This window comes from Acanthaster planci, linkage group LG03 (assembly GCF_054643075.1).
Source record: "Acanthaster planci isolate LZ-2023a linkage group LG03, COTS_SCS, whole genome shotgun sequence".
NCBI classification, from domain to species: Eukaryota; Metazoa; Echinodermata; class Asteroidea; order Valvatida; family Acanthasteridae; genus Acanthaster; species Acanthaster planci.
In genome coordinates, this window is record NC_141779.1 from 24,235,465 (window position 1) to 24,258,428 (window position 22,964).

The 22,964-nt window shown below is 40.8% G+C and overlaps 1 protein-coding gene across 11 annotated transcripts in view; it reads right to left on the bottom strand.

The window, feature by feature from the left end:
• The window catches only part of LOC110973105 (uncharacterized), a 200,743-nt gene that overhangs the window by 61,113 nt on the left and 116,666 nt on the right, over positions 1–22,964 (bottom strand). For all 11 annotated transcript variants that reach the window (XM_087134012.1, XM_087134016.1, XM_087134013.1 and 8 more), the window contains exons 5-6: positions 7,040–7,160; positions 3,864–3,968 (exon numbers count right to left, since the gene is read on the bottom strand). In XM_087134012.1, coding sequence (XP_086990138.1) covers positions 3,864–3,968; positions 7,040–7,160 — 226 coding nt within the window. The remainder of the gene's footprint in view (positions 1–3,863; positions 3,969–7,039; positions 7,161–22,964) is intronic.

Sequence of the window (22,964 nt, forward strand, 5' to 3'; positions counted from 1 at the left end):
ATATTGGAATCACCCTTAGACATAGATCACAAATGGACAAAAAGGAAGGTGATAGTTTAGTCCCTACAGATTACCAGTGGGATGAGAAAACTGATTTACAGTGCCTGGTCGTGAAAGCGTAGAGAGCTGAGAGAAGAATGTAATTTATTAGAAATATTTATTGCACACGTTTTATACCGCTCAACCTGCAATGACTGCATGCATGAAGCAGCAGGGCAATGCCCTCTAAAGTTTCAGGAAGCAGGTTATGATCTCTTCAGCTTGTAGCACAAGTGGTGGCAATTCTCGACCAATCGCTGACAACAGAGCTGGTCAAGTGATGATGGTCACTGACAGTTCTGAATGAAGCAGTGGCAGATGGTCTTCAGCTAATATTGCCTCTGGCTGGGCTCAGGCTGACCTCATCCAGACATGTGCTTTGCAGTGTCCAGATACCATCCTAGCAAGCACTAAACATGTAACATCCGATTCCTCTGAAGACATGACACAAAGTAATGATTATGCAAAGAGTGGGTGAGTGTCACTATTATCATAGGTCCCATGCCTGAGGTATCCCTAACATTTCTGGATCTTCTTACACCCTGAGGTGATGGCCCACAAGAAACACAACTATTCCTGTCATCCATTTGATTTAACCACTGGCCTGGTGCTATGCTGTTAAATCTCAGTTGAGTTGGTTGTTATCTGTGCATCTCTAAGTAGGTGGATGGTCAGTGCAAAGCCAGCTTGTGCATTATGCCACTGTGAGTCATGACAAAATTTCAATCATGTACTCTCTCTTTCAAAACACCTGAGACAGACAGTTTTTCCTGCTGCTGTGCTTATCAACTTGGCTTTTTAAATGAAATCACAGTGTTTAACTTAAAACCTGTGATTCAAGTTTTCTGCAATGCAATCTTTTACTGCAATGCAATCTTTTACTGTTTTGAGTCCAGGAAAGTGGCAGAGTTTAGGAGCCCCCCCAAAAAGAGGGCCTTTTTTCGGGGGGGGGCATAAATTTTTGTTTCTGTAAGATCTTTTAGGGGGGGACCCTGAATGGCAGCACATAATATGAAGTCTTCATGCCAACTAAAAAAAAGAAAATGAAACTGCAACTGCACCTTTTTCCAAGCGGATGGAAATTCCTACATGAAAAATCGTCACAATATGCACTGTCGGTGTCAGAAAGTCATCCCTAAGCTCATTAAAAAAAGCTACGCTCTGTACATTCTGAACAAAAAGAACACAGACCACGGTCACGGGATGATTATCATCAGGTGAACACTTGTAAATTGATAACTCTCGTCTTCAGGAGGAAGCCTACCCTCGAGTAACCTTGCAGCTCGATACAGTCAGACAAGAAAATGGACGAGAGGGACCTGGCTCTTACTATACCCAATCAGTTGCTTTCACTATGAAGGCGGTGCCTGCCTTGCCTTGCGGGGGGGGGATGAACCAAAGAATGGTAATCAGTTGAGAAAATATATCATCCCTTTTCAGGATCTCCTCTTTTCCAAGGGGAGGGGGCAGAGGAATGAGATTGGGAGTAGTTCACTGGAGGGTAATGCAAACCTAGTGCAAAGAAATTACCCTCCCTGGATCTTTCTCCAGGGAGACAGGTAAGGAAACGAAGGAACAATTCTTGATGTATTGGATGGCCAAGTCAAAGTACTGGGCAAATCTACATGTTGTAAGGCAAGTCTCAGATTGTCAGACTGGCACAAAAGCTTTGACATCCAGAGCCGTCCATGACCTGTTGAACATGCTCCAGGCAAAGACGACTTACAAAAATGAAGACACCCCACAATGGCCAGAGATGGAACTTTGAGCTAACTTCCCTACAGAAATGAGATGATTAAAACCCAGATAGTGGATGACCTCAATCCACTGATCAGACAAAAGTCCTATACAAGAGAATAGAATTTCCAGATGATAATAATGGTCAGGGAAGGCAGTGATTTACAACAGTTCTAAGAATTTCAAATCTGGAAGAATCATTACGATTCGGTGATGGGTAACAAAAATGGATTCATTTAACTTTCTGGGGGCATGTCAATTAACAAACAAGAGCATTTGCCAAAGATTAATAACACTGCACTGTGATGATCATAAATGAATTCAAGCAGCAACAGTAAACAGAAATCGCAAGGCTCTAACTTTTGGTAAGATTTCACGACTATGCTGAAATTTCTTCAGCCACCTTTAAGTTGCAGCACTGAATAAAAAATCAATCTGACTAGGACTTTATTGCTGTGCATGATTTATGGATGGCATTAAACGCTCGGGCCAGGTAAGCAATGCTGCAATGAAACAACTGATGACTATGGCCACCGGAGGCCAATTCATGAATGCTGAACATCCAACCTACACAGAGCGTGACCGTCAACAACTACTGCAATGTTCTGATAGATTGCCAATTAAAACAAGGCCGCTGAGAGCAAATGATAAATCTAAATAAAAAAAAAAGGTTCATGCCGCCGCCCGACAATACCACAGTTGAATGCCACCTGAAATCACATCAATGGTAGTGGTAAGCATGTGTGTGTGTTTAATGAATGCCAACCCTGCAAACAAAGTTGTAAATAACTTGGATCTACCCAATCCCTGTCACCTATTGCACACTTATTACTTTCTGAGCATACAGTGATGAATTTAGTAACATCGCTAGGAAAACCATCCCTAGTGAGTTTGTGAAAGACCACTGTTGATGAAACATTGGACTTGATCATGGGGTACAAGTTTGCAAATGATATCTACAAGCTGATAGCATGCACTCTTAAAGTACTCTTTTGATGTATGAAATTATTGCACGGGTAATCTCATCACAGGGAAAAAGATGACGTGTCAATGCACCATTGTCATACTTGTGCTCATATTGATACATATTTCCAACTTAGTTAACTGTGTACATATACATGTAGATGCATATTTTTATGAATAAAATTGAACTCATACTTGAGTCTGAGAGAAACAATATATGTGCACCAAAATGCTTGTTCTTGTGCTCATGAAAAAATAGACACGTCATCGTGCAACGTTTTACTCGTTTGTTTATTTGGAGAGTTTGCTGGAGAGGACAATTAGTTGTCAGCATGCCCTGTCTCTGTGGATTTTTAAGTCAAGAGACAGCACATCTCATGCTTTCTTGCCTTGAGGAGCCACATGGCCACTTGCATGATGTAGGGCTGAGAAACACATAAACCTGGCCGATCAAACTAATGAGGGAATGGACAGCCATCACAGCACAAAGGTGACAATGAAATCTTGGTGGCTCTTACCTGTATTCATTCATTTGACTAGCTGTAATAGCAACCTAAACTAAATCCACTCCAAGTGTTCACTGTCTACAAGGTACCAGTACATCAGTTTTAGGTACCTGGGATCTTGTGCTGCTTCAGTTTTCAGGCCTGTAGCCTCTTTGTGGTCAATGGCCTGACTGGCCTGGGACCTATGGCACCAGGTTCGTGATCTTCGGCCTTCAACGTGTACATGTAGTCACAGACATGTGGCCTGAAAACTCTGGCCTGTCTGAGAGTTTGGGCCTCAGGCTTTGAAAATGGGTTCCTGGACCTAAATTTACATGTAGTATATGGCTAAGCACACAGAATCATGGCTGTGAGGCTTATGCCTGGGGCCTACACGTAGTCTGAGGTCTTGGACCGGTGTATCAAAGTCATGCACCCTGGGCCCCGTACCATGAACATAATTTCAGGGATGTGCATCCTCATGAGGGTCTTTGGACAAAGAAGACTGGTATACAGACAGACGGCCTGACAGACAGACAGACAGACAGACAGACAGACAGACAGACAGACAGACAGACAGACAGACAGACAGACAGACAGACAGACAGACAGACAGACAGATATATGGTGGCTACCCACTTGACTAGTCCACTGGTGTTCTTCAAGACGCTGGCAGCATAGCTCTGACTGACACCTACAAGGCTTTTCCCATCCACCTCAATGATTTGATCATTCACGCTGATCCTGCAGCCAAAAGAGAAGGAACAAATTGGGACTAAACAAACTTTAAGTTAAAAGTGGATTCTTTTATTTTATTTGTAAGAAGACACAGAATTTACATATTCAACATTTTTGAACCACCGTGTAGATGTCAGCATATCTGCGCATCTCCACGTTGTGGCTATCATCCAAAATTTTGATGCAGAAGTCTGACAATGAACTATGAAAAACCTACTTCGAATCTAGAAACTTTTGACCCATTAGTACTTGAAGCCTTTGTCTCTGACACTATCCACAGAGCCTTAGATGTTGTCCATGGATTGACTAGACGGTGTCATTTCCTTCTCCCTTTTCTGATAATTTACTTATACTTTACGTGTACAGCTTGTCTTCCCAAGCAGTAATATTCTTTGAAAAGGTCAGAGTTCATCTTCGCAACACTGTGACCTTTTCAGAGCCCTGTCTTCTTGCTCTCGCTTTCTTCCCAAGATTTTCTCCCCGGTAACTAGAGGCGAGTACTTTAAAATCCAATTTAGCTCTTCATCTGGGTCGTCCCTAGCCTCTCTCTGCACTTCGTGCTCTGGAGTGCAGAATACTGCTTGCTGGCGGACAAGCTGAATGTTCCTGGGCAGTTTGTTCAGTAATACCGTTATCATGACGCACCTGATAACCGTAATGAAAAGTGACAGCGGATCTATCTTATTTTACTACCCTATTTGATTAGATGAGGCTTAGATGACTTTCCAGACTTTTTCCTCTCATTTAAGGGAAAAAATACATGCTTGTTAATGTGGTATGTTTAATTTTTGTAATGGTGTGTTTGCATTATGGGCAGATTGCGGGGTTTATTTCATGAAGGGTCCGTCACATGACCAGGTTCCAGTACCATGAGAATACCAATGGAAATTCAGAATGAATGTATAAGGAATTCTGAGCAAGCTCACTTCTATGTACATTTTTTTTAAGAAGTGCACTTTTGAGTTCTTTTCAAATTTACCTACCTTCTTCAAGAGCAAATTAGAGGAAGGAACCAATTTGGAATCCCATTCCAACATGGCAATTCTGGTTGGACATTATTGAACCAGTTTACAAAAAAGACAAATTTCCCCAGAGACAGGAGGGTAGGCTGCAATTTCTTAATTCCATTCGGAGATCTTTTGTGTGGCTGTAGCCACAAGCCACTAACTGTACTTCCAGACTTCAATTGGTTGACCCTGCCATCTAAAATTCAAAATTAACTGCAGCTTGCGCCTCTCCTCTCAGCATTTGCGGTCAACCAGTGAAACAGACTAGGGAGCAAAGGATAATCAACAGCAGTGCTGATGGGACTTCACAAAATCTTGATCTGGGAGCCGAAGTGTCTGTACGCCCTACAAGAGGGAGGCCTAGAGAGGAAAACCGCAAGACAACGATACCTCGCAATATCGTCCTATCACAGGGAGGTTAAGGCACTCAGTGGAACATAAGAATTCTATCGGGGTACACATATATCATCTGACTGGACGGTTACACTTCACACTCTGACCAATATCCGGGTGGAAACCACTCACTAGTAAAGTGGGAGCTTTCTATCTACACTCAGAAGTTGATTCCTTCTTAACACCCAGTGCTAATTGATTATTCTAAATAGGTGAGTCAAACGCCTGGTCCGTTTATTGCTCAGGTGAAGAGAAAAGGCTAGTACGTACGTCGCTGTCAGGATGGCTTGACTATTCTGGTCAAAATCACCCTTCAAAACTAGCACACAAACTATGTTTTAGTCAAATTGGTTTCTATGCATCACATCACTCTTCCAGTTTTTTTTTCAGAGGGGTATTTGGGTCTTTCTCTGTGGTATAAGCCTCTTCATCAACACATCCCAAAGTCTTACTGATTGAATATTGTATTGCTTTCCAAGTTAAAGTGCACGTATAAACATATTGGCTATACGAGCTTTTCAACAAATCTCTTGGAGCCAAGTGCCATCCCAGTACCCTTATCAAACTGACAGGTATCTGGGTCAGCCATCTACATTCAGAAGTACACGACTCCAGACTGCACTGACTGAGTTCGCTGCCTGGCAGATGAGCTATCACACTTGAATAAGAAGAAGCACGCCGGCGAGGGGGGGAAAGTGAGAAAGAGAGGCGGACAGGCTCGGCACTCCAGACAAATTAAGGGTATAGCTGAGTGAGCGGACCACATGACACGCTGAACTACGACGAGCCAATAGGGGAGTTACTTCACACGGCAGGCTTGCCGGTACCTTGGGGCATCACAGACCATGAAGAAAAGGATCGGCAGGATTCTGACAGATTGAGATTCCCATGAATACCTGAGTAGGGTAAAATTCCTTTGATGTCTGCAAAGGTGTATAATTTGGACAGGGGTGGAAGGAGGGGGGAGGGTGAACAAAGTGGACAGACAGCACTAATGTGGCAGTAATGCATATCAAAGTGAAAAGATAAATAGATTTTACAGGGGCTCGATCTCAAATCAATCACATCTTACTCCCTGAGTGTTAGATGATGCCACTCGCCTGAATCAAAAAGCTTCACGCTTTACCACCACCTAAAAGGGAAGAAATCACTACATGGATTTCTGGTAAGTAGAATTTTCATGCTTAGCATAAAGCAGTTACCGGGAAACTATTGGTAAGATTCAACAGCTTCGTCCAACAGAATGCAACGGTTTACTTCAGCTTTAAGACACATCTGTGCCATTTTTCCTATTTTTTAGCTGAAAGGGCAGGTGTAATAAAATTAAATCAGACTGCATAATTCATAAATACAATTTGATTTGTTGAAATGGTAGACATGCCATCATTTAACTGTATGGGATACTCGAGACAACCAGTGTGCTAAGGGCAACATTCACACACACTGCTACCGGTATAGCTCATGCATGACCAGTTTTCATCTACCGGTAGATCAACGCAAAAAGTACGTGCACACTAGATTAATGATGCTCGGGTAATCTTTAAGTTACTTGTCACTCATTTATGCAGTGGGGGAGCTTACTTGCACCTCAGCAAGGGCCTGTGTTCTTGTCAAATCACTCAATTCTACCAAAACAAAAAGCTATCTTTCTTTTCTCATCACTGTCTGCATTCTTACCTCCCATCTCGATGAGCTGCACCATTTTGAGTGATGGTCTTGACGAAGATACCAAGTTTCTCCAGTCCTGCGTCTGCACCCACCCCCATGCCGATAATGCTAAGGCCCAAGCCATCATCGCCTGCAAATGAAACATGGCCAAACCGTTCAGTCATTTGGGACGATCTCATCTTCAACCAACAATTTTCCAACTCTACAGGACTTTGTTATCTGTTCTAGAATTAATAAAACCCATGGCCCAGATACAATGGCTCATGAAATGTGCATCTAGTTCAAAAGCTTTGCTGACCTAGCTTTGAATCTAAAGGCTTCAATTGAACAGGCATCTTATTAATGAAATTTCCCCAAATTAAATTACAATGGGACATTTTTATGAGTTCCTGCTTTTAATTGTCGCCACCTGTGATCTATAAAACCAACTGCAGCTTGTTTCAATGTTCTTTTTCAACAACGCACATTGTTTCTGGCTTAAAGCCTAACCATCTCAACTAGCTTTGGGATGGCATAAGCTGCTCGAGTTTTGTATGTCAACTGATTTGCGTTTGAATAAATTCAATTGGAATCAATCCCAACGCAATCAGATGGCTGTCACCAGAGTTTTGACATTTCAGTTTGTGGCCTTCAATAATGGAAATCAAATAGCAAGGTTGGTTAATTTCGCCCACAATGATCCTGCATTTACTGAGATGTCAAATGAGAAATAAACAATGAGTCTGGTAGATTAAGAATGTATGTGAAAAAAAACCTATGGCATGTGCAATATGTCCTGAAGGCTCATTGGTCAGATTTGAAGTACATGTATCAACCATCAGTAGGAAGCTACAAGGAGGCTGCAAGTATGTGATTTCAGTAAATCCAAAGGTATTGAATCAGTCCTGTCCATTCCAACACAATGGTTAACAAGTGTAAATACAAGGTTTCTATAAAATTGTAATACACTAGTCAAAAAAATTAAGGACCCCTTTTTCCTTAACTTGTATTTTTTTTTCTCAAGCATTGAGTGGAGTCTAGTCCTTATATTTCTTGTTTGTCTAGATGGCGTTCTCATTGCAATAAAAATTTTAAAAATGTCTCAAAAATTCAAATGGACATTTTCTCAAGATGGACAATTTCTGGGAAAAGTCAAATGACAGAATAGAAAGTGGTCCTCAACTTTTTTGAGTAGTATATTACACAGCTTGTGCTTTGGTGTCATGTGCTTAAACACAAACTTTTTGGGTCATTTGGCACGTTCTGCCTAGCTGATGTATCAATTAATATCATCAGTTCAATATGGTAGAGGCAATGGGATTGACTAAGGGTGAGAGATCATTATCCAAAGCAGCTAGGAATGGGACACAGTAGGGATTGTGGATAGTCTGGGTACGGACCATCCCCGAGCCTGGCAATAACAGTTGGATTATTACCCCTGGTGTTCAATGTTTCTCCTTGGCAGGGTGTACAATATTAAGGTGGTCTGACTGCCAGAGAGAGTGGAGTGTTGGGGTCAATTTATTTGGAAAAATGATTTGAAATTTCGCATGATGATGGTGTAAATAGACTGGGCGTGTGGAGACACTTGTGTTGGCAAAGAACTCTGCTGAAGGACTGGAAGTTGATGATATGATGTTCAGTAATCAATAACTTTTGACTCGTAAAAATGCTTTTCCCGGCCTTAAAATTGATTGAATTCAGTATCTCTGTTTACCTGAGTAAGGATGTGACAACTGCTTTAAAAAAATTAAAATGGCAACTTACACCTTAACTAAATGGCAATTTTGCTTGAGTGCAGCAAATATCAGAACCTAATACTACACTGTTCTGATGAAGACTCAAAGGATTATTCACAAAAGACACATTGACATCAGACACTTCCAAATCTGACAGAATACTGAACAGACATGCCTTACAAAGAAGACACAATAGGCAACAATTTCTTGATATACTGTACGTGAACCTGTTCAGAACTTTAGCTATTTTTCGTTTCTGTCAGCACCTTTGTCTGCTTACCAGTACAGTAACATGGCAAGTGGAAATTTACACACCCACTGTCAACATTTTTGATACCGGGTAGGTACTTCAATGGCACAATGTTTACTGCTGGTTAACCGATGCTATGGACTTGGATCAAGACAGCAAATTCCCCTTTGCACGACTGACTAGTTGACCAATAAAATCATCAAAAGTACCTAGCCAGTGATCACATGGCTTGTTTTAGTCAAAGACAACTTTACAATATGCCATAAAGGTCGTGCACAAAAAACTGTTTAAGAACTTTAAGTAGTCAAATTACACGAACACTATCTGCATAAACCAATAATACTTCCCTAACTTCCTGCTGCAATTTATCCACGCCTAGATAACCTCAGGGCAAATTTTTAGAAAGTTTCTCCAAGAGCCTGCTTGTTTTGTTCGGATACCCCTTCACCACTAACCTGAACCATCTACATGCCCTATGGAAGCAACTCAAAACACACGACCAAAGGAATCCTCTCTCAGTTTTTTGCAGCATACAAATTGGATTAAGCTTCCACTCATGCCTGGTCACTGATGAACCTATGACTGAAACATAATCCTGCAACACTGGCCTCTCATCACACATCTCAATACAATAATAGTGACGGAAAAATTTCCGGCCTCTGGTCTGGCATTCCAGATTTCTCCAGTCTAGCTGGGCTGTTCAGCCATACCGACCCTTGGACAGACTGGAGGCACGGCTAAGACACAGATTCAAGAATGAGACAAGGCATGGGTCAACCTTAATGCTGTATCAGGTGACAGGATTTGATCAAGTTAAGGAGGCTGAGGGCACACAATCTCTCCCATCGAAGTTGAACAAAGAGACATATTTGGCCTGGTGGAAATAACCTTGTGACAACGGTCAAATTAAATCCCAATTTTTACCCAACCTACAAGATATTATGCATTAAGTCATTTCTATTTAAAATGGGTAAATATATTTAAACATAATAAAATTGTAAATTTTTCAGTAATCCAAGAGTGAACATTGTTCAAATCACATCACTTTACATAAGTACATAAGGATAAGTACATTTCAGAAGAAAAATCTTAGAATTAAAATGCAAATCAATCATCAGTCCAATAATGCTTTAAGGCCTGAAAGGGTTCACTTTCAGAATGTGTACAAACTAGACAAATTACATGCTTTCAGAGCACATTTGAATTCCTATGATTGGATCCAATTACATTCTTTATTACGATTCTCCTCTCACTTGTTAAAAAACCCTCCATGACAGAAGCCTACAAAACCAACACATAAAAACAAAAAAAATCCAGGCAAAAACTTGGTGGCCAAATCCCTGGTTGCAAAGTTTGACTCGAGTAGTATGAAACCGACATTATGAAGAAAGCAGCTACAATAAACCGACCGCGGTCCAACTCTATCAACACTGAATGTGTCAAGAGAGTGAAAGCAAAGTTTGATGCAAAGATAGCATGCAATGAATTCAAGATTTAGGCTCCCTAGACACTCAGGAATTCCAGTGGGAACAGCTGGGTAAGTGAATTTAAAATGCAACGAACTTTGTCTCTGGAGCCGGTCTTGAAAACATGTTGACTCTAGAAATCACTAACGGAATTACAATATAAATAGACCAAGCTTTTAGGATCAATGAATAATGTAATGAGTGAAGTCTGTTGCATTTGCATCTATTGCAATTTCTAGGCGGCTTGTTTCCCTGGTTTCAATACAGATTTGGGACAACAGACAAGGCAAGAAGACAGCCGAGAAACTATAGCACATGTCAGACTTGGTAGGGGTGTCTAGAACGGTGTTACCTTGGGTGACAGCACTTTCCACAGAGCTACATGGTTTCGCTCAGGGTTTACATAACTTGCAGTCCCCTCCGTTAAGCAATTTCACTTCAGTTGCATGGAAATGTTTTAAAAGGTCAGATTTCAAAATGACAGTCTACTGAGAACACCTCATTACCCTGGAACTCATTCATTCCCACTTTGACCAGCCTTACCACACAAAGTGTTCACGTGTGAATGTTCACACTGTATTAAGAAGCACCTACATGTATATCCTGATTGTGACAAGAATGTCAATAATGGTACAGACATGTCTGGGGTGCTCTTTGGGTAGGATTTCATAAATTTCTCTTTTCAATCAATTTCTCAATTTTGTAACCTCTTTCTACAAGCACTGAATTTGAATAATGATTGTGTGGTATCTGGGTAAATTATGTTTTGAAATACACAGAAGACACTACATCACAACATGAAATCGTATTAATGTAATACTACATTCACCTTGCTTCACCCTAACAGTCCCAAATCCTGCAATTTCAATACGATTTTGCATATACCCTAGGGGGTTAGGGTTAATGTATTATTACATTCACCTTGCTTCACCCTAAGAGTCCCCAATCCTGCAATTTCAATACAATTTTACATACACCCTAGGGGGTTAGGGTTAATCAACAGCGAATCCTATCTCGTTGACAAACAATACACGAATTGCCGACCTACATGTACCACCTGCACACACAAACACACCCACACACAAGAAAAAGATCCTAAAACAATGACTAGATGGATGCAGAAATATAAGACAAATAAATAAAAAGTAGGCACACATTTATGCAATGAGACAAAACTGTGAGCTTTAAACTAACAAATGCCGTAACCTGTGAACAACACATCTGGTAATATCACCATTACCGTTAGCAAGTTGCTGGGAAACTATTGCTCAGATCACTGACAGGCTGTCCAATTAATTATAGTTTTAATGGTGCAAAATGTTAAATTTGTGAATCAAGGTAGGAGCAAATTCCTACAAATGCAAAAGTCAGTGCAGGTAAATCTTCAACTTATCAAACATACATGTACATGTATGATGAAATTGAAACTGGATTAAAAATGGATATTAACTGGAGATTGGTGTTAACCAACACGGTCTGTACAGACAAAATCTGAGATTTTGAGATATTTTGTCTGGAAAATGACACATCATAAACAAATCACAAAATGAAAATGATTAGCCCGCGAAGTGGCCAGAAACTAGAAAAGGGCTGCGTATTGGGATAGGGTTACCAAGTACCTGAGCATTCATGTCTAGAAGCGGTGCCTAATTACAAGACCAAGTGCCCGCAACCAACTGAATGAAAATAACTGAGCATTCATGTCTAGAAGCGGTGTCTAAGTACACAGACCAAGTGCCTGGAACCAACTGAATGAAAAGTACCTGAGCATTCATGTCTAGAAGCGGTGCCTAATTACAAGACCAAGTGCCTAGAACCAACTGAATGAAAAGTACCTGAGCATTCATGTCTAGAAGCGGTGCCTAAGTACAAGACCAAGTGCCCGTAACCAACTGAATGAAAAGTACCTGAGCATTCATGTCTAGAAGCGGTGCCTAATTACAAGACCAAGTGCCCGGAACCAACTGAATGAAAAGTACCTGAGCATTCATGTCTAGAAGCGGTGTCCAAGTACAGGACCAAGTGTCTGGAACCAACTGAATGAAAAGTACCTGAGCATTCATGTCTAGAACCGGTGCCTAAGTACAAGACCAAGTGTCTGGAACCAACTGAATGAAAAGTACCTGAGCATTCATGTCTAGAAGCGGTGCCTAAGTACAAGACCAAGTGCCCGGAACCAACTGAATGAAAAGTACCTGAGCATTCATGTCTAGAACCGGTGCCTAAGTACAAGACCAAGTGCCCGGAACCAACTGAATGAAAAGTACCTGAGCATTCATGTCTAGAAGCGGTGCCTAATTACAAGACCAAGTGTCTGGAACCAACTGAATGAAAAGTACCTGAGCATTCATGTCTAGAACCGGTGCCTAAGTACAAGACCAAGTGCCTAGAACCAACTGAATGAAAAGTACCTGAGCATTCATGTCTAGAAGCGGTGCCTAAGTACAAGACCAAGTGCCTGTAACCAACTGAATGAAAAGTACCTGAGCATTCATGTCTAGAAGCGGTGCCTAATTACAAGACCAAGTGCCTGGAACCAACTGAATGAAAAGTACCTGAGCATTCATGTCTAGAAGCGGTGCCTAATTACAAGACCAAGTGCCCGGAACCAACTGAATGAAAAGTACCTGAGCATTCATGTCTAGAAGCGGTGCCTTATTACAAGACCAAGTGCCCAGAACCAACTGAATGAAAAGTACCTGAGCATTCATGTCTAGAAGCGGTGCCTAATTACAAGACCAAGTGCCTGGAACCAACTGAATGAAAAGTACCTGAGCATTCATGTCTAGAAGCGGTGTCTAAGTACAAGACCAAGTGTCTGGAACCAACTGAATGAAAAGTACCTGAGCATTCATGTCTAGAAGCGGTGCCTAAGTACAAGACCAAGTGCCCGGAACCAACTGAATGAAAAGTACCTGAGCATTCATGTCTAGAAGCGGTGCCTAATTACAAGACCAAGTGCCCGCAACCAACTGAATGAAAAGTACCTGAGCATTCATGTCTAGAAGCGGTGCCTAATTACAAGACCAAGTGCCTGGAACCAACTGAATGAAAAGTACCTGAGCATTCATGTCTAGAACCGGTGCCTAAGTACAAGACCAAGTGCCTGGAACCAACTGAATGAAAAGTACCTGAGCATTCATGTCTAGAAGCAGTGCCTAAGTACAAGACCAAGTGCCTGGAACCAACTGAATGAAAAGTACCTGAGCATTCATGTCTAGAAGCGGTGCCTAAGTACAAGACCAAGTGCCTGGAACCAACTGAATGAAAAGTACCTGAGCATTCATGTCTAGAAGCGGTGCCTAATTACAAGACCAAGTGTCTGGAACCAACTGAATGAATCACTTACTGAATTTTGTAAGGTTTTTAATGGCAAAACGTTTTGCTATGAAAGTAAAAAAATTAAAAGGCTACAAGGAATGCTGACAGTGATTCCAGGCATATGCCTGGAAACAATTGTTGACGGGTGTTTCAAGTGTAAGACAGGCTATCAATGAGTGTTTCAGGTAAGACAGAATTGGTTGTTAGCATTAACATGTCACAGGTACTTTTTCTCTTCTTTGAATCTTTGGATTAGGTGTCTTTTATGGGTAGACCACTATACCTGTCTTTGAGTTTGATAGGGGATCCACTTCTTTCACTTTCCATGTGTGGACATGTAAATCCACAAAACTACTGTAAATAGGAATGTCAATTTAAAAACAAAATTAAAAAAAAAAGATGAAGAAAATGTAGATAAGTTACAAAGCCAATCAAACAATCCAGTGAATAAGAAAATCAATTACTTTCAGGAAAACAGACAACTTTTTACAAGTTCACTGCATCTTCAGCATGAGCAGGTAACCATCAAGACATGAATCAACAGTGTGGTGCTGACAGACGTGACCATTCATGCACAATAAAAGCATGTTACGCTGCTGATGGTTTACTAACATGCTGACACTATGTTGCAAACTCGTTAACATAACCTGCCATTCTGGTATGCTGCTAGGAACTTCTGATTCTACGGAGAGGAAAAAAAAATTGACTGGGGATCATGCGTGACTGATTAATCCATTCTGTTGACAAATGCACATCGTATCATTTCCTGTACAGGCCGCAACCCAAAGCATACACAGACCAAATTGAAAATATGTCAACTTGGCAGCGTGGATAATTTTTCACCAACTGGATCAACAGTGATGACAAACGACCAATGTTCCAGTCTCCTCGCTACAAGAAAGACCCAATTTTCCATAACAATGTGGCCTGATAAATTAGCCAGACGTTTATTTCTCCTTGACTTTTTATCCACTACAACTTATCAAGCTTGGAATGGCGTACGATTCCAAACTGACAGGAAGGCATAAACTATGCCAGGTCATATGACTATTTTTTCTGTCAACCTTTCAAGATTCCTTTGCCACAGTTACAACTTTTGAATTTATTGATATCATTGAACACTGATCAAATCATAAAAAAATCTACAAGTTTTTAAATTGTCCACTGTAAAAAAATCACACTAGCATATCAATGAAAATAAATGCAACCTCTTGAGAGATCTAAATGTGTACATATCATTTATTATTAATATTTTTAACAAAGACACAATATCTAACAACCAATGATTAAGCAATAAAATATAAGTTTAAAGTTTCAAAAGCAAACAATCTTCCCCTAGAAGATTCATTTATCAAACTTAACCTCTATCCTTAACTTTTGGAGATTCACGTCTGTAAAGCTCACATCTATGGTAATCTATGTACAGGTAAGCAGAAAAGTAGACCCTTAGTACAACCAAAATGACTCCAAAGCAAAAGATTGCAAAAATACAATTGCTTCCAAAAATGACACAGAAAATAAACATGGAAGAGAGGGCAGCTTTTTCACTGTTGTGGTTAATTTATTTGACGAACAATACAAGCATTTTTTTAAAACTTGAACAGTCAAAAGTTTGCTCTTTCATACACTCCTTATATTCTGTCTTTTACATGTATCTGTATTTGGAACCAAACTTTTGTAATTTTTTTCAGTTATTTTGGGAGTATGACAGAGAACAAGAAACCTACCTACCGGTATCAGTCTTCAAAAATGAAACACTATTTGGTCAAAAATCTTTGGTCACAGTTTCAGAGACTACATCAAGAAGCATGATGAAGAGTCATCACTACATCCCGTTGCTAGGCAATGCACTCCAAATGATTTCTTTGGTCTTTGTGGACAGAAATCTCAAGGAAAAAGGGCATCCTCTGATAATCAGAGCCTGGGATAGCCTTTGTTCTACAATACACAACGTCTATCTCTCAAGTTCAGGCTATATTTGACGCGACGCTTCAAAAGACCTGTTGTGGCAACAGCATCTTTCTTCCTTGGCCTCAAATGTTACAGAGAGTGTGGTGGATGCTTTGCTCTTTTACCTTTGTGGCACAATAGTCCTTGCCATCGGTACCTGATGAGAAACAATTTTTCTCATTCTTCATAAAAATCCCCTTAGGGCAAATATCTCACAAACATCAAAGCCAAAGCTTTATTCATTGAAAACTTCCACTACATCCACTCACTAAAGAATTAAATTCCATATCCTGTTTCAGTGTAAATTAAAACCTGTTTTGAAGGAAAAGAAAACGTCTTTCATTTGAGCCAGCAATTTAGGAAAAGGTGAAGTTTTAGATTCAGATTTTGTGAAATTTAGATTCACCAGGGCTTTGATGAATTAAATTTTTTTTTGTAAAAACAATATTACACTAATCTGAGGCTGTTATCTGATCTACTGAACCTCAATGTTGCATTGATTTGGGCACAAAAATTGCTAGTTTTTCTACGTTTTGCTTTTGAAGATTTCCATTTCCTTCGGCAATTTGTTGTTGTATAAGTACAAGGCAAAAAGCAAATTTTTCTCACTCAGAAATGTTTTCAAAGAGCAAATCTGAGATTAAAATTTTGAACAGGGAAACGTGCAAACTGAACAGTTTCTTCCTGAATTAACATCAAACTTACAGTGCCCTCACTTGTCTGGAAAAGCTTGGTCAAGTTTGAATATTCAAAAAAGTGTATTTTACAGTTCACTGAACTCAAGAAAGACTTAAACAATTTTCATACATTAAAGAACGGTTTTAAACATGCACAAACATTTCTTCTCAGGAAACTCACTGCATTGATCCTTTGATTAAAAAAACTCAAGTCAAAAATTGTTAGAGCCAGTTCTGATTTAAAGGCCTTTAAAAAATGGTGCAAAATGCACGTTAAACGCTTCGTGCCGGGCCCATTTATCCATGTTGATTCTGCTGGGCCGGGTAATTTTTCATTTTTTTTGTTTCAAAATTCTTTAAAAATTCATATCTTCATTTACGTTATGTTTACACCTACACGAATGACTGTCTGGTGGCCACTCTAATCTGACAGACACCCATTTACTGATGCCCGAGTATTTCAGCCAGGCCTGCTGCCTTGTAAAAAGAGCTCAGATTGTGTGGTGTTATGTCATTTTCTTTTGTTCCCGAAACAGGGACAGTGCACTGCTGACGTCTTTTCAATAGGGGCCAGATTAGCACGCAGCGGTATTCTATCGCTCACCGCTGGAGCGCTTTTGTCCCTGGTGGTAAGCCGCTCATGCTGAATGCCACAAACAGTGGTATAATCTGTGACAAACCAATTTGGAAAAGTAAAAGCCATTTGAAAAACAACAAAATTGGCAACATAGTTTTTTTGTAATGTTGTTCCCAAGGACCTCAGCTCTTTTGCTCTAAACCTTTTGCTTATTACAAATCATTAACATTTTTCACTTCACATGATATCTATATTAATCAGGATGCCAACCTGAGTAATTCTTCAAAAAGAAAGAGCTACGTTCACTCTTTCTATCCGCCTTGAGCAGAAGCACCCCCTCATTGGTCGAAAAGATCCATGTTGGTAAGGAGTGTTAACCACTTCGTGCCGGGGCATTTTTCAATGTTGATGATGCTGGGTATCATTTTTTCCGTTTTCAAAATCCTTCAAAAATTCGTCATTTCATTTAACGGTCGTTTATAGCCGCACGAAGTAATCTTCAGGTACTACTCTAAGTTGATAGGTGACCTTCATTGACGCCCGAGTATTTCAGCCAGGCCTGCAGCCTTGTAAACAGAGCCCAGATTGTGCGGTGTTATATAACTGTCTTTTGTTCACGAACCTGGCTCAGTGCACTGCTGACCTCTTTTCAATAGGGGCCAGATTAGCGTGCAGCGGTGCTGTGTGGCTCATCGCTCCGGTGGTGGAGCGCTTTTGTCCCCGGTGGTAATCCGCTCGCTCTCAATGCCCCAAACCCTGGTATAGGGTTTCAAAACAAGGCTGGATTATCACCACTTTTGAGAGTGAAAAATGCCGGTAATGCCCAGCAGCCTGGTCTTTTGTTCGGAGTACGGTCTTTTGTTACAGGGCCCTGTTTCTTTTGTCGGAGTTCGGAGACCCCGGCCACCCATATAAACCATACGTCTCCGATCCCGGAGTCCCCGGCAGGAAGTGGTTAATGTTGTTTGTAGTAACATGACTGCAATGCATACATGTCATAGTTAGTGGCGAACCAGCAAAGTGCAGTTCCCTCCAAAGGAGCCTCAAAAAATTGCGCCCTCTCTTGGTTGTGCTCGGGTGGGATAGCAAACTCAAAGAAAATTCCCGAGAAAAATAGCCTTAGGACTTGTGTGGGACTCAGTGATATGATAATATTGTCAAAAAAAGTAACTGAATCTGTACATTTTGTTCAGAAGGGCTCTGTGTAGCATCAAGGAATAGAGGGATTTCACATAAGCGCCATCTGCACTTATCTGCATCGTTAGTTAGCCGTCAATTGTCGTTATTTTTTCTTTTAATTTTACGTGTTGAGTCATCCTGAAAGACTCTTCCGCAAAAATTTGCAGCCTGAAAAGTTTGAATTTAACATACCTTTAAGTATTTTGTGTCTTGACTCCTTACTTTCAATCGTCTGATCGTATTAAGAATTGAAGCTGACACATACAGCCTCGTTTTCAAACGCGGAAGAGTGCAGATCGACGCTAAAAACGTCGTATCGGGATCCATCTATTGCCCCAGCAACACAGTTTCCAAGACAAAACTTGATATATCGAGTGGCTTGCATCCCAAAACACGCACCCACAAGAACGGCAGTACTCAAGTCATACATAATATCCTACACTCCACAGACTTCAATGGAAATGCTACCCTCAGACTGTAATACGCCCCCACAGTGTTTCTGACTGACACATAAAACAAACTGAAAAAAAAAAATCAGACCATGCCTCTGATTTCAATCTTGTTTTCCTCCGCTTAAAAAAAAAAAAAACTTAACAGATTATGATCTACCCGTAGTTCCTCCAGTGAATGTGATCTAGCATTGCTCTAAATACAAACAAGCAGACAGTCAAGAGTAATCATAACTCCATGGGTAAAAAGCAGGCTCTATATTTGTTACTAATGCCTTGTATTTCTAGTAATTGTAGTACTATGCAGATATGGGGATCAAATAACGCACAAGTATATATTTGGTAGATCCCTCTTTACAAAAATTTTGTAACCCAAAGCACCATTACATCAAACTCTGGTCTATTTTTGATAGGCAGTCAAACAACATGGGATTTTAGTTACTTCAAAATATTGTCTGAAGGGTCTTACATACAGTAAATTCCAAGAATAAAGATGCAATTAAGGCATGTTTGTTTTTGTCAAATTACAGGCGGGAAGTTGCACCTGCTGGGATCTTGAACAATTAAAATAAGTCTGAAAGACCTTCTTGTCGATAGAGCTGAACCCATGCCCTTTCATACCGAGAAGTGTGCCATTACTGTAAAGAAATATACATTGGACATTTCTTCTGTAACCAAATCAAGACACAAGTATAATAACTTGCTAAATTTAGCTGGGAAAATGGTTTGGACACTAAGGCTTCACTAATTCTTTTTTCTTTCTATTTATTTTTTATTTGGGGTTACTTCCTCAAAGTATTTGATACTGAATGAGACATAATGTTAAAATTGTAGCAGTGTACACCTCAATTGCAGGTTTCCATCATATTTTAATGCTGCTTTGTGTGCTTCTCTTTTGTTACTTCTTTTTTTTTTTATCCTGTCTGTTTAACATCAACATACTTGCAAGCTGGCTAAAATTGTCAGATAGATGATTTAATTCCACTGCAGGATACATACTAAACTGATGATTGTGCAGACTGCAGACCGGAAACATTCACTGTACTAGTCCATCAATAATTTACAATCTCGATTGATTTGTTTTCCAGTAATGAAGAGAACACAACCACAGGTCTTCCAACCGATTGACTGATTGATTGGGTAAATGTGAACAATTCTCTCCTCCTTGACTGATCACAGCTCCATGGAGACACAAAGAAACTGACAACAAACTACCTCAGAAACCAAAACATAACCTGGATCTGCACTTGAGGTAATTGGTTTGATTTTTAAAAAGGAAGATAACAAAATTACGACACCCTGATGACACAGGCGACAATTTAACAGATGGTTGGTCTTTGGAGGCCAGTGTGAGACAGGTGGAACTAGGGGCAAGAGGAAAAAAGGAACCATTACGCCACAATCGGCAGGTGTAGCATGATATTTGGACTTGTGATAAAAATAGACTGCTCTGTCGTACCATCACACTGTGTAATTTAAAGAGAATGTAAGTTCAAACAAAGGTCAGCGTTGATAACTACCCGCAAAACACCATCTCACTGACGAAGGAAGGAGAGGCTGTGAAAGACCCTACATTCTAACAAAGATTTGTCACGCATGCTCATCATGGCCTGCATCAAACATAGAACATGTTCATGCACGCAGTGTGTTCCTATCGTTACCAAAGGACTGCCGTTGCTGTGTATAACAATGACAGCTTCTGTTTGTACAGAGAGCTGGCAACTGGGAAAAAGAACTGACTTTCATAGCAGTTGTAATTTACATGTAAAATGACACTGCTACGATCTAATACAAACACTGCACTTGCTTCCCACTGAGACAACTGCCGTGTTTAATTTTTGGCTGCAGCCTGAAATTACACGGGAGTCTACATGTATGATGGTGGCTGTCGCCACTAGCTATAGAGTCCTGCGTAATTTCAAGATGCAGCAGAGAAATTTTGACACAACTTTTTCCACTTGTCTTCTCAATGTGCAGGGAACAAGCTGGGAAACACTTCTAATGATTTTCATTCTTTGCAATCCATCCAGATTAAGGGACTACAACACTCGGGAAGGATGACGTTGGTTGGAACCCCACCTGGACGATCTCTCCAAGGTTTCAGAAAGTGTTGGGCACACGGTACATGGTCTCGTAGCCAAATGGCTTTATGCTCAGAAAATTACCTGCAGGCCCATGGTGCCAAGCAAATCTAATATGGCAGTAAGAAGTCATTTCATGGGGCCAAAAGGCGGACATTCTCGATGCCATAATTGGGACATTTGATGCATTGTTGCCAATAAATTACCATTTTCAGAGAACAAGGGGATTTGACAGTCCCATTTGGGAGAGTAAAAGCCATTTGAGAAGCTACAAAATTGGCCACATTGTTTTTTTGTAATGTTGTTCCCAAGGACCTCAGCTCTTTTGCACTAAACCTTTTGCTTGAGATCACTGAGGCAGGTTGGTAGGTGATGTACAACTTCCTAAGAAAATTGAAGTAAGGTACATGTAAGTAGTCACTGGATTGAAAACAAATTAGAACACGCATACTGTCCTTGCAAAGAGAGAAACTGGTTTGCTTTTGAAATGTGCGGTAGAGTGAGGGTGATGTTCATGTATCAGTCGAGGGGGGGTTAGTGCTGGGTAAGGTTCTGGTTCATCAACAGCAAAGGATGCCATGGCAACATATTATTCATGTTTCACACTGTACACGGCCCCTATAGAAAACCATGGAAATCAAAGTCTGGAGTGAGAGCAGGTTTTTTGGGGGGCTAGGGGAGGCAGGTATTAGGATGAGGGGAGATGAGCGGTGTAAGGAATCGGGGTGAGGTGGAGGGGTAGGAATGGTGGATGGATTCTGCAGGTTTTTCAACTACGTGCATGGCTCTGACTGTGAGTGGTGCTGATGGGGTTAGGCAGACAGCCGTGAGGAACAGCCAACATAGGGCTGGATGGCTCAAGTTGGAGCAACACCGGAAGTCATAGGTCCAAATCCTACTCCAGTCATATTTGTTGTCCAGCCTAAAACTAAACTAATAAATCCATGATTTTATTAATTTGTACAAGTTACAGTCCTGTCCCAAAGGAACTGAATATTGTACATCGATACATGTGTGGGCACATGTACAGTGTGCTAGTTTGGTAATGTACATTTTCCCTTCAACCCGATCAGTCAGTCCTGTGAATTCAGAGAAATCTATCACCGGCTATGCCTCAAACCTATTACAATGTTTCCTTTTCTTTTCAAGCCACAATCCAAATACAATCTTCCCCCAATTTGCCCAAAGTGGCTTGAGTTCAATTCACGGTCAGAAAGCGACACTGGATGAGAACCAGCTTTTGTCTACACACTTTGAACCATCAACTTGGTTGAGTATGGTGGCGATCAAAGCCCAGAGTATCTTCCCACCGTGCATGCCCCTCATTTCAATTCTTTTGTAGAAGATACTTTTCAAGTACATGAACATGTATATCTAAAACACTAAGAATTTTAAATACAATGAACCGTTTTGCTCCCTTATGCAGCTCTTATATCCAATTTTCCTTCTACATGAGTAGCAACACCCTGGAATTGCTTTGATGATTATCAAAAGACTACCTAAAAGACATGGATAAAGACACAGTAGTGAGTTACACACTTCGTACATGTATCTGACAATGCAAACAGCAACACAGTACGGAATTCAAATGGTATTATCTCTTTCCGGTGCTTAAAATGGCCGAAATTACCAACTTGTATGTGCCTTGATCGTCTGGAGAGCATGAAATGTAAGCAGTTTGAAACTGAAATCCGCTGAAACAGGATCTACCTGTTCATGCCTACTAAACTCTCCGTCTCAATTCAGCTTCTGAGCTATAAGTTTTCACAGCTGCAGTGTGAGCCACAATCCCCAAATCCCCATGTACCGAACATAAGAAGGAGGTGTCATCTCCCCCATGGATGAGCAGGCTTAGGATTCAGAGGACTTAAACCCTCCGCTAAAAACAAACACCTTCCCATGGCATGAGATAATGGTGAGATGCACCTGCTGAGGATGCATCAACATCAAAAGGAAGGGAGGGTGTAGGGATCTATCAGTAGGCTACCCTGGCAAGGGGCATCAGCAATTCCAGGTGATGATCAACAGTGACACACGACACAGTCATGTTTGCAGCTATGTACGTCTTGAATGGAGGAATCGCATTTTAATAAATGTGATGACGTTACGGCCAGTGCTGCTTTTATCCAGTGCAAGTGGTTTAAGGCTTGTTTCTCCATAGCTGGTGGGGGCTAATTGGTAGGGCTTCATTTTAAGGTGAAACGGCCACTTTCAAGTCACAGGACTCATGGGACCTGCTAGTACCAATATGTCTACAGCCAAAAAA